The sequence below is a fragment of the Siphateles boraxobius genome, unplaced genomic scaffold, assembly GCF_051911475.1.
Source record: "Siphateles boraxobius isolate OS27281-9 unplaced genomic scaffold, OSU_SipBor_1 41, whole genome shotgun sequence".
NCBI lineage: Eukaryota > Metazoa > Chordata > Actinopteri > Cypriniformes > Leuciscidae > Siphateles > Siphateles boraxobius.
In genome coordinates this window covers 25321623-25335230 of record NW_027509042.1, presented here as the reverse complement: position 1 = coordinate 25335230, position 13608 = coordinate 25321623, and the positions used below count along the sequence as shown (strand labels likewise).

Sequence of the window (13608 nt, the reverse complement as noted above, 5' to 3'; positions counted from 1 at the left end):
AACAGGTAGTAGTTACATTCTGTGTAGTATCAATCAGTATCAGTATCAGTATCAATAAATAATAACCAGCATAAATCATAATTAAAGGGATAGTGTTAAAAAAACTCACCTTCATGTTATTCCAAACCTTTATTACTTTATTTTGCATAATAATATATATATATAAAAAAAAATCTATAGAGTTAAAGACAGTGGGCTCCAAACCAACATTCAACCCCACTGACTTTCATTGTATGGATAAAAAAATACTGAGACACTAGGACTACAACAAACGGCTGGTAGGGACTACACAACATTCCTCCCGGGTTAGTGACATCAGCAACCCTAAAATGTACATAAACCCCGCCCCCGGGACACGCAGTCCATGTTGAGAAAAGGAAAAGTTGTTGTATAAGAGTACATTTGTGAGTCAGCTCAAACTTTAGCATCCTTCTTTTCACATGCAATAAAAAGTCACTCTGTGTGCATCTCACAACAGTTCCTATACGAGCGATTTATAGATGATCATGACAGAATATGCTAATTAAGATAGTTAACTCCACATCAGCAGCAACATAAATTCATCAACTAACCGTTCAGAGACGTCCTGTTGCATTCTACATGTTGTCACTTCTTCTTGAGTCTCTCCATCTTTGTCTGACTCTGTTTTAACATTAAAGGCAGAACAGTTTCTGTCATTTTAGTGTGTCTGTTTGAGGTAATTGCAGCCTCTACACACAAGAGCTCTTGAAACCCCGCCCTCTGAGGCAGCTCATTTGCATTTAAAGGGCCAGGCACAAAACGGTGGGTTTTTGCTAACCCTCAAAAAGTGACAACTTTAACATGCTATATAAAAATATCTGTGGGGTATTTTGTGCTAAAACTTCACACACACACTCTGGAGACATCAGAAATGTATTTTACATCTTGTGACAAGGACAGTATACCACCCCTTTAATGCCAAAAGAGGATTTGCGCTGACGCAAGCTGTTAGTAAATCTGGAATGGGCAGTTTGCGTTATCAACAACATACAGTAGCACTGTTATTACATAACATTCAGTGGCACGTGTACTGTTCAAATACTGACTACACATTTGAAAAATATTACCGATTTGTAAATATGTTTAATTGATATTTAAAAATCTCTAAATTAGGCTATTTATTTAGGATTTTGTGTCTCAATTACTTCAGTATAGCTGCTCAATTCATCCGTCAGTCACTATTGGAGGTGCCACAACATATGTTCTGCAACATTGGCAGTGGTACAAAATTGGCAATCCATCGGCACGTCACAAGTTTTATTTTCACATGCCACTATCCACTGGCACATGCCACAAGTTTTAGTGGCACATTCCACTATCTACTGGCACTTGCCAATGAAAACTGGTTGTGCCTCTGGATGTGCCACTAAGCACAGTGATTAAGCCAATGATTTCTGTGCATAAAATGCCATGCCACTTAATGTTAATACCACTACTGGCCTTTTCACTTCTAATTCTAATTAGCAGTGTTTGCTTAAATGCTGAGTAATTCATGGTCTGTTGAAAGTACTTTGTTAATGCTTTTTCACTTTTAAGTTTCCTTTTAATGTTCGATGGTTGAAGAGTGAGTAGAATAATGTCACTTCATAGTATCCAGTTTTTTTAAAAAGGTTGATAACTTTAAGTATATCAAGTGCAGACCTTTTTACCATTTGTCTAAAGAGAACAAACAAAGCTCAAAGTAATCAAATGAGTCTGGTGAATAAATACATTATTGATATCATCCTATGCGTATGGTTATATTTATTTATATAAGGTGAGATGGAGCTGGAGCAGCGCGAGCAGACAGATCTGGATAAACAGATCAAAGCTCTCATGGCAGACATGGTAAAACTGAACTCTCTGCTCAGTAAAAACAGCGATCTGAATCAAGCCCTGCAACAGAGCAACAGTCTGATGGAAACAGAGTTCAGACAGAGACTCAAGGTACAACTCTACACACTGTGTAGCTTAATGTGGAAATTCAGGACTTTTCCTTATACACAAATTTTTTCTGTATTCCTCTGTTATTATTCTTTTCATTTTGTCATCTGTATGTAATTTTCCCATGCACGCACCCTACAGTAAGAAAGAACGTCCTGGTTGCGTATGCAGCCCACGGTTCATGAAGGAGGGAACGGAGGACATACGTAGTCTTACATCGACTTAATGGGGATCGCGTCAGAGAGCCAATGTTCTTTGAGTACTATTGAACGAGCCAATGGAATTGCCGTGCGTGATTCACATCACACACTCCATCCCCGCAGCGTGGGTATAAATACTGAAGTGGATGCACGCACTAGTTGCTTTTTCGCGGAGGACCCGAGCGTAACCCGGAGTCAGCGGTGGTCCAGCTGTAGTGGCAAGGGGACTACGTCCTCCGTTCCCTTCTTCAGGGAACGGTGGGATGCATACGCAACCAGGACGTTCCCTTTCAGTCGAGAACGTCAGACGTAGTCTTACGTCGACTGAATGGGGACCAACCTTTGAAAGCGCCACTAAAGCTGCCACCTTCCAGTGCCTAGACAAAAGCCTCCTGATGCCCCCACCCTTTTCAGGCGGGGAAGCACAAGGGCTTAGGCTTGTGATGTCACTGCTGTTCCAAAGGACCACTGGGAAAGCAATCCCTGACATGGAAGGAAGGGATGCTGCGGGAGCCAAACCTACCCGAAGGGAAAAGTGGAGAATACACATATGAACTGTGCGAAGACCGGGCAGTACAACATATGGAAGTCACTCGGGTGGCTCCAGCCTAAGAAGGGGGTAGACTCAGCTGACAGTGACGGCAAAAACTCTGCTGAGGGAAGATACAGGCTCGCCATAGGGAACCGTACCATGGAAGAATACACATGTGGGATCACCGTAGGGATCGCAACATAAGGACCCAGCCTAACACAGGTTCCACACTGCTTACGAGTTGTATTCCTAACACCAGACGTTCTGCCACGTTCCGATGTCGGAGGGGTGCGGAGGAACTCAACAGGGTTCGGAAAGGGGAACTCACTGGAGTTCTGTTAACTCACTCAACTAATCTGTTTGGATTGCTGTTTGGATTGCTGTTCGATTGCTGTACCTGATCCTGATCGATTGCTCCTGTCTGCCTAGCTGCGTTCTGTGTTTTGTTTGCTTAGAGGCTGTAAGCTCCGTCTAAGCCTCGTATTAGCTTTGTATTTCTTTCTGTTTTGAACTATCATTTACCACCATTTCTAGTTGTTTATACTACTAAATACAGCTTAGACAACATCTCAGATTAACCTGACATCGCTAGCTTCCGTTATTGTTAGAACAACACGCTAGTAACTCGCTAGCCTGTTAACGCGCCACCCGTGCGCTCAGTTTTTTTATTTATTTTTCTCTCGCGCGCCCGCGCCTCTGAGTTCTGATAAAAAGCCCAGGTGAGTAAGAATCAGTCAACAAACACGGTGAGTAATGTCTTGTCCTGTTATTGTCACCTGCACTTCATGTTACATGTTTAGCATAGCCTTCCCCGTCGGCAATATAGGGTTTATATGTGATAAATGCAAGGAAACAGTCAGGCTGACGGAGAAGATTTAGAATTAGAAACACGCATCCAAACTTTAATTGAGGATAGTAAGTGTGCTAGAGCTTTAGATTCTACTTTGGATGCGCCTAGCATAGTGAACTCTTTACATGATTCGGTTCCGGCTGAATTATTGCCTGTGCAGCCAGGCAGATTAAGTGAGGGATCGCTCTAGTCACGGATCAAAAAACCACTCTTCCGTTCCGATTACCACAACAAATCGATTTGCCCCACTCAGTGAAACACCCACTGAGAATTCTGTTGATTGTGCCCTGGTGATTGGTGATTCTATTACACGGAACGTGAAAATAGGGACACCAGCCAACATAGTCACATGTTTGCCGGGAGCCAGAGCGCCTGACATCAAAGCAAATTTAAAAGTGCTGGCTAATGCTAATCGTAAATTCTCTAAGATTGTTATTCACGTCGGCACTAATGATGTTCGACTCCGCCAGACGGAGATCACCAAAATTAATATTAAAGAGGTGTTTGAACTCGCAAGTACGATGTCAGGCACTGTAATTTTCTCTGGCCCCCTTCCTGTTCGAAGGAGTGATGAGATACTTAGCAGATTGTCATCACTCAATGGCTGGCTGTCTAAGTGGTGTCCGCAAAATAATATAGAATTCATAGACAATTGGAAAAGTTTTTGGGGCAAACCTGACCTTTTGGAAAGAGATGGTATTCATCCCTCCTGGGATGGTGCTGCTCTTCTCTCTAGTAATTTGGCTCATAGTCTTAGAGACAAAACATGACAATCTGGGGCTTAGGTCCGGAACCAGACAAACTGGCTAAACCGACCGTCTGCTAGCGGCCTCGCGTCACCAAGGTCAGATAAATCCCATCACATAGAGGCTCTTTCACCTAGATATCATCATATAGAGACTGTGTCTGTTCCCCGAATTTGGAAATCCAAAAAACGTCCAAACCGATCTAAGGTTAAAAATGTAATTGATATTCAACAAATAAAAAATAGATATAATACAGATTAGCAAACAATAAAGCTTGGGTTGCTGAATATTCGATCCCTTACTTCAAAAGCACTCATAGTTAATGATATGATTTCAGATTATAACCTAGATGTGCTATGTATGACAGAAACCTGGCTAAAACCAGACGATTACATTACTTTAAATGAGTCCACCCCTCTTGATTACTGTTATAAACATGAACCTCGCCTGAAAGGCAAAGGGGGAGGTGTTGCTGTAATTTATAGTAATATTTTCAAAACCACTAAAAAATCTAGTTTAAAATATATTTCTTTTGAAGTGTTGGTGCTTAATGTAAAAATATATAATGTAAACGATAAATCAAGTTTGAGAATTCTGCTGGCAACTGTATACAGGCCACCAGGGCACCATAAAGATTTTATCAAAGAATTTGCTGACTTTCTATCAGAATCAGTATTGACTGCAGATAAAGTCCTAATTGTTGGTGATTTTAATATACATGTAGATAATGGAAAAGATGCAATGGGATTGGCATTTAAAGACATTCTTAACTCTATTGGAGTTAGACAACACGTGTCAGGACCTACTCATTGTCGTAATCATACTCTAGATCTAATATTATCACATGGAATCAATGTTGATGCTGTTGAAATTCTGCAGCAGAGCGACGACATCTCAGATCATTATCTAGTCTCATGTAAATTACATTTAGCCAAGGCTGCAAAGCCAACTCCGTGTTACAAGTATGTTAGACCTATCACTTCTGCCACTAAAGATTGCTTTATCAATAATCTTCCTAATCAGTTTCATCGTCTCAGCATCCCAGATAGCTTAGAAGAACTTGATATTGCAACAGAAACTTTTAACTCTCTCCTTTCCAGCACTTTAGATACAGTTGCTCCGTTGCGCTTAAAGAAGATTAAAGAAAATAGTCCAATACCGTGGTACAACGAGCACACCCGGGCCCTTAAGAGAGCAGCCAGAAAAATGGAGCGCAACTGTAAGAAAACAAAACTAGAGGTATTTCGGATTTCATGGAAGGAGAGCTCGATTGCTTACAGAGAGGCTTTAAAAGCTGCTAGATCTGCTTATTTTTCAACCCTATTAAAAGAAAATAAACATAATCCAAGGTATTTATTTGAAAAAGTGGCTACACTAACGAAAAAGAAAGCTTCAAGCCCAGAAGTTTCCAAGAAACACAGCAGTAATGACTTTATGAACTTCTTCACTTATAAGATTGATAATATTAGGGACAAAATTATAACTATGCAACCGTCTACTACAGCATCACATCAGGGAGTGCATTATAGTCTCCCCGAGGTAAAATTTGATTCATTTGTTGCCATAGGAGAGGAAGAATTTTGCAAACTCGTTAATTCATCTAAATCGACAACATGTATGTTAGACCCTATACCGACTAAACTACTGAAAGAGATGCTTCCAGAAGTCATAGATCCTCTTCTTAACATCATTAATTCATTTTTGTCTCTAGGATACGTACCAAAAACCTTTAAGCTGGCTATGATTAAACCGCTTGTTAAAAAAACGCAACTTGATCCTACAGAATTAGTCAATTACAGGCCAATCTCAAATCTACCTTTTCTGTCAAAGATACTAGAAAAGGCAGTATCCTCACAACTGTGTTCCTTTCTTAAAAGAAATGGTATCTGCGAGGATTTCCAGTCAGGATTTAGACCGCACCATAGAACTGAGACAGCTCTCATTAGAGTCACAAATGATTTGCTCTTATCATCCGATCGTGGTTGTATCTCTCTATTAGTGTTACTTGATCTTAGTGCTGCATTTGACACCATTGACCACAACATTCTCTTAAATAGACTAGAAAACTATGTTGGCATTAGTGGAATTGCATTAGCATGGTTTAAATCATATTTATCTGACCGCTATCAGTTTGTGGCAGTAAATGAAGAGATGTCTTATCGATCACAAGTTCAGTATGGCGTACCACAAGGCTCAGTACTAGGACCGCTGCTGTTCACTCTGTACATGCTACCTTTAGGAGATATCATTAGGAAACATGGAATTAGCTTTCACTGTTATGCTGATGATACTCAGCTCTATATTTCTTCCAAACCTAACGAAACTCACCAATTCACAAAATTATCGGAATGCATAGTTGATATCAAAAATTGGTTGACTAGTAATTTCCTACTACTAAATTCTGAAAAAACAGAGATTCTAATTATTGGACAAAAAACTTCCACACGTAATAACCTAGAATACCGTCTAACACTTGATGGCTGCTCTGTTAAGTCTTCGTCGTCAGTTAGGAACCTGGGTGTGCTCTTTGATACCAATCTTTCATTTGAAAGTCACGTGTCTAGTGTCTGTAAAACCGCATTTTTCCATCTTAAAAATATATCTAAATTACGTCATATGCTCTCATTGACAAATGCGGAACAACTAGTTCATGCGTTCATGACATCAAGGCTAGATTATTGTAATGCTCTACTGGGTGGTTGCCCTGCACGCTTAATAAACAAACTACAGCTAGTTCAAAACGCAGCCGCTAGAGTTCTTACCAGAACCAGGAAGTACGACCATATTAGCCCGGTTCTGTCAACACTGCATTGGCTCCCTATTAAACATCGTATAAATTTTAAAATATTGCTGATTACTTACAAAGCACTAAATGGTTTAGCTCCCCAGTACTTGAGCGAGCTCTTAACACATTATAGTCCTTCACGTCTATTGCGATCTCAAAACTCCGGCCAGTTGATAATACCTAGAATATATAAATCGACTGCTGGCGGTAGATCCTTTTCCTATTTAGCACCAAAACTTTGGAACAATCTTCCTAACATTGTCCGGGAAGCAGACACAGTCTGTCAGTTCAAAGCTAGACTAAAAACACATCTCTTTGACCTAGCATTCACATAACACTCTTTAGCCTTCTATAATTCAATATTAGGCTGCTTAGATTAGGTCAGCCGGAACTGGGAACACTTCCCTCATATCCTGATGTACTCGTTACATCATAAGAAGAATGGCATCTACGCTAATTTTAGTGTTTTTGTTTATCCCGAGGTTTTCCCGCAGCCTGCTGGATCCAGGCCGTTTCCAGATCTGACGAAGGACTTTCGCCTGGACCCGATGACAATGCAGTGCTGAAGTGCCAACTAGCCTCTCCCTATGGAGGATCCCTATACCACTCTACAGATAAAGCGTTGTGGAATTTTTCGGTTCGCGTACCTACCCAAAGTGATAAGATAAAATAAAAATTCTGCATCAAAATTTATAGACAAGTAGTTTGTTTAGGCATGGTTTGTAAGGAATTACAAACCTGTGCACATATATTCAAATGCACATAACTATAGAATCAATTCTTAATGCGCATGTGAACGCCATCAGCGTCTATCACAGGTTCACGTTTAAAGTCTGTTTAGAGAGAACGGTGTCGTCTCAGCGGCCCCTAATTTAATAACAAATGATCATTTAGACGGAAGTGAATCAATCAAAACTAACTTTAGCTGGAAAAAAGATTTTTCAAGAGCCACTATAAAACCAAACCAATCTCTGTTACCTTAAATTATATGTTTATCTCTGTAAAGCTGCTTTGGAACAATCTACATTGTTAAAAGCGCTATATAAATGAGGATGACTTGACTTGACTTGGAGTAGAAATGGCGCACGTATCCAGTCCATAGGAGGGGAATGGGCACAGCAAGTCGACACTTTGAACCGGGCTCACAGTGAAACTGGCTTCATGAGAAGGGAGCCCACGGAAAGCAGCGGTTCAAGTGATCCCCAATTTCCACCAACTGCGGAACAGCTGCAGATCCGCTCTGGAACGGCGGCAGAGTCAATAGGTTTCCATTAAAGTCAATGTGTGTATTTTCACTGACTGCGGAACGACTGCGTTCCGACTCCGTCCCAGCTCCGCGACCGCAGCCCTCCGGAGCAGATACGCAGAGTTTCAATTTTTGCCGGATGCCGGAGAGCGCCGCAGGAAGTCGAGCACAGAAACAAAACCAAAACATTATTATCACTCATAAGTAAAATTTAAACAAAACAAATTTTGTTTTTATATACTTTTTCCTTTTCCAACAAGAACAATAGTTAACTTTATTTACACAGCCTACTACTTTCCAAATACATTCAAAAAGGAACCCAAAATAAACATTTAGCGTTTTATAAGTTGATCATATAATTAAAAATATTGTACTTACCCATGGTAAAATAACAATAATCTCCACAAAAAAGGGAGATCAGCACAGAGTTGTTCCTCTGTATGGAAACCAACTGTTGCTGGTTTTGTGGTTCTGTTTATAGAAACTACATAACATTACATGTACATTTATTCTTTTAGCTGACGCTTTTATCCAAAGTGACTTACAATTGTTAGATATGTCAGAGGTCGCACGCCTCTGGAGCAACTAGGGGTTAAGTGTCTTGCTCAGGGACACATTGGTGTCTCACAGTGGATTCGAACCCCGGTCTCTCACACCAAAGGCATGTGTCTTATCCATTGCGCCTTCACCACCCCAGTTAAAAAATCTGGGAAAGTACTTTCACCCCAGTGAAAAAATCAGTTAAAAAAAACTACATCCTGTTATATAGGCGCGATCATAAGTAAATTCGCAAGATATCGAGTGTCCTCGTGAATTCAGCTGTCAGTCATGGCCGCAGCTGTTCCGCAACAAATCCGGATCTGGTAGGTATTGAAGGACGGCGGAGCACGGAGCCGACACGCAGTGGAGCCGATCAGCAGCCGTCCCGCAGTTGGTGGAAATCCGGGGTAAGGGTGTCGCCCAGCCCCCAACTCTAGAATATCTGTCAGCGACGCACCTTGTCAACACCTAGGAGGGAGCACACACCCATTTAGAGGAGCTCACCACCTAAGTGGACAGGTACCTCTCGAAATTTTCACCAAGATGAAGGCAGCCACCATTCAGTGGGCCAACCTCGCTTGGAAACAGCCTTTCCTCTCTGCTGATTTCCTAAACAGATATAGAGCTGGTCTGAGGACCGAAGGCTTGCGTTCTGTACACGTCTAACCGCTATGAAGCTGACAGACAGAGAAGCCAGGGCTGGGTCTGCCTCCTCCGGGGCAGCACTTGTAGGCTCACCACCTGGTCCCTTTACGGGAGAGGTAGGAACCTTGGGCACAGTCCAGGCCGGGGTCTCAGCTTGTGAGAGTTAGCCGGCCCGAATTCCAGGCACAACTCGTTGACTGAAAGCGAGCAAGTCCCTACCCTCAAGTAGAGACCATGCGAGCAGGAGAACTGTTATAAACAGATTTTTTAACTCACTGCCTGCAGTGGCTCAGGGGTGGTCTTTGCAGAGCAGCTGCACCAGAGATAAGGCCCAAGATGATAAAGAGGGGCTGAAGGATTTCACCTTTGCTCCCTCAGGTACCTGACGACAAGGACGTGCTTCCCATGCTTCTGCATCGTGATGTGCGTTAAATGGAAAAAGAGGCAACATCATTTTGAGGGTGGAGGAAAACAGCCTACTCCAACCCATCTTGCAGGAAAGAGAGCACTAAAATTACCGAACACTCCCAGGATCTCCTCACAGAGAAGACTCACCAACGAGTAGGTTCTACTTCTATTAAGCATAAGTACCCTACCTCTTTTACATATTCCTGCGATAGTCACCTGAACCTCTGTGTCCAGTGTAGGACCGGCCCGGAATCTCCAGGGGTCAGAACGCGGGTGCCATCGTGCCCCGTCCCTGAAAATGTATTCAGGGGAAGTCAGGAAGGCTGTTGAGGGAAGCTAAGTCTGGTTGGGCCAATAAGGGGCAGCTATCAAGACCTGTTCCCTCCTGACCTGGCATAGTAGGTGCAAGCGACAGGTGCAAAAAAGACAGGAGCATTGTTCAACTCTACGCGTGAAGATCACTGAGCTACAGGAGCATTCCTGCTCAACGCTTGAGTGTGATGAAATCACTGAGCTTCAGGAGCATTTCTGCTCAACACCTGAGTGCGATGAACTTCACACACAAACGAAGACTCCACCCGGCCCTCACCCGGGGGGAGGGAGTGGATCAGTGACCAACTCCTTGGAGCATCCTCATCCATCCCTGGGCGGCCCGCTCCAGAATGCTTTCGCTGTTGCTTGCCACCTGGCTTGGCAGTGTCAGGAGCAGGCTGGGCGTCCTTACTGCGGCTGGCTCCATGCTGAGGCCTGGCTGGAGGCTGCTGCGGAGGCCCAGCGGGAGCGGCAGCCGGGGAACGCCCTCGGCGACGAGCAGGTGAAGGAACTGCCACCGGCGGCTGGGTGGAGGCAGCAGCTGGTCGCCGGGGCAGGATGTGCCGGATGGCCTCCGTCTGCGCTTGGGCGGCAGAGAACTGTTGGACGCAGTTCTTCGCCGCGTCGCCGACCAGCCCAACCTGGGAAATTGGGGAGACCGTCAACCGAACCTTGTCCACATCTGCCATATCAACCGGGCTGAGCCAATGATGCCCCTCAATTGAAGAATTCAATTGTCACTAGTTGAGATGTCTATTCTTGATATCAACAATTGAATTGCTACTAGTAACAATGTTAATTTTTGATATCAATAATTCCATTTTCACTAGTGACAATGTTAATTTCTGATATCATGAATGTGATTGTTACTATTAAGAAAGCCATTTTAGATATCTGACATTATATTGATATCAAAAATACATTTTCAGATATCAAAAATAAAGGTTTTTAGTAGTAAGAATTGTATTTCTGATATGTGAAATTGGAATTACAACTAGTAAGAAATCAATTCTTGATATCAACAATTGATTCTGAATGTCAGCCTATGGTGACATTTCACTAGTGAAAATACAATTACAGATATCAAGAATTATAGTGTTTACTAGTTGTAATTCAATTGTTGATATCAAGAATGATCAAGAATGAACTAGTGTAAATGTTGATATCAAGAATTAGCATTGTTACTAGTGAAAATGTAATTCCTGATATCAAAAATTGCCATTGTTACTAGTAGAAATCTAATTCCTGATATCGATAACTATCATTTTAACTAGTGAAAATGTAGTTGTTGATATCAATAATTCATATTCTGTGAATGATTAAAAGTCAAAAGGACTTGCCTATTTCCATTCCCAGGATATAAATTGTTAATATCAAGAATTATAGTTTTTAATAGTTGAAATTCAATTGTTAATATCAAGAATTGGTTTTTACTAGTTGAAATTCAATTGTTGATATCAAGAATGAACATTTTTACAGTTACTAGTGGAAATGTAATTTCTGATATCAAAAATTGCCATTGTTACTAGTAGAAATCTAATTCCTGATATCAATAACTAATTTTAACTAGTGAAAATTTTATTAATCAAGGATTCATTTCCTGGAAATGAATAAAAGTTAAAGGTGCAGTGTGTGATGTTAGCGGCATCTAGTGGTGAGGTTACGAATTGCAACCATTAAAAGTTACGGTGGCTGACAGGAGATGTACTCGTCTTGAGACAACAGACAGAGACAACAGAGAGTAGCCAGTTAAGTAATAAGGTTTCTTTATTAAGATAAATTAAGAAATTATGTTTACTTTATTATTCAGTAAAACGATATGTTATTGCGAATATTATTGTTACTTGTTCATCATTGTGTCAGTGTTTTATTTGCTGACTTTAGCTAGCTTCTTTGCATGAACGACAACATAGTGACTAAATGCATTTGTCCGTTTAGGGCTACTGTAGAAACATTTCGGCGCAAAATGGCGCATTTCAATGTAAGGGTGCCCGCGATGTATGTAGACAGAAACTGCTTATTCTAAGGTAATAAAACCATAACGGTTCATTAAGTAAGGTCTTTATACATCACTGAAAACATAGTTATGTATATTATATTGCATTTCTGTCTACAGATCCTCCTAAATATTACACAATGCACCTTTAAAAAGGCTTGCCGTTGGGGTCTAAATTTTGCAGCACAGTGAACCTCAGAAGTTAGAGTTGAGAATCCCTGATCTAAACAGACATGTAATTATCACTCACATGATTTATTGTTAATATACATTTTGAACAGTTTTATGTATATCTGTGTTGTGTGTAGGAGGCCGAGAGGGATTCAGTTGAGACTCAGTTGAAGCTGGAGAGGTTAAGCGAAGAGAAAGAGAGACTTATCAACAGCCTTGTGGAGGCAGAGTGAGTCACACACACACACACACACACACACACACACACACACACACACACACACACACACACACACACACACACACACACACACACACACACACACACACACACACACACACATACACTGACTGAGTTTCAAAATCTGGTAACACTTTACAATAAGGTTCCATTTATTAACATTAGTTAACTTCATTATTTAACATGAACTATCAATAACAATACTTCTAAAGAATATATTCATAGTTCATGTAAATTTCAACACTTACTGGTACATTATTAAAATCAAAAGTTGTATCTGTTAATATTATTTAATGGGCTCAAGTTAGCATGAACAGTTTTTTTTATTTGTATTAACTAACATTAACAAAGATGATTAAATACTGTAGCAAATGCATTGCTAGTTAATGGTAGATATGGCATCAACAAATATTAACTAATGGGACCTTATTGTAAAGTGTTACCTGAATTCTAATTAAATGCCTTCCTAGAAAACATTTTTGGGCATCATTGGAGCTGAGTGAGCTGCTTACTCTGAACATGTCTTTTGCCCAAAAATGCTGTTTCGGTAGGCAGCTCACTAGGTTTGAGATACAGCCATACACACACATAAACATTCATGTGAATTCTCCGAGCATTTCCATAATGTATAGAATCAATACTGCAGAGCTGAACAATCAATGTTGTGTAGAGTCAATGAATGGGACTATATATATACTGTTATATATACTGTTTCCACTGTTTTGTGTATGTGTGAAGGCATCAGATCATGCTGTGGGAGAAGAGAACCCAGCTGATGCGAGAGACTCGCTCTGCTATAGATTCAGACATCGGACAGGGAGACATACGAACCATGAGAGCAGAGATTCACCGTATGGAGGTGTGTGTATAACTTAGAAAGATTACAGTTTTTTTTTCAATTGCCACATTTTCAAAACTCATACAGTCTGCATTACCAACATGAATCTTGGCCAAACAGTTAATTTCACCTCCAAAACTCACCCAGACCAACA

At 41.1% G+C, this 13608-nt stretch overlaps 1 protein-coding gene across 2 annotated transcripts in view; it reads left to right on the top strand.

Annotated features, from left to right (window-relative positions):
* ccdc40 (coiled-coil domain 40 molecular ruler complex subunit) overlaps nt 1–13608 on the top strand; it is a 47312-nt gene that overhangs the window by 17571 nt on the left and 16133 nt on the right. For both annotated transcript variants that reach the window (XM_077198981.1, XM_077198982.1), the window contains exons 14-16: nt 1778–1947; nt 12513–12604; nt 13355–13475. In XM_077198981.1, the coding sequence (XP_077055096.1) occupies nt 1778–1947; nt 12513–12604; nt 13355–13475 (383 nt within the window). The remainder of the gene's footprint in view (nt 1–1777; nt 1948–12512; nt 12605–13354; nt 13476–13608) is intronic.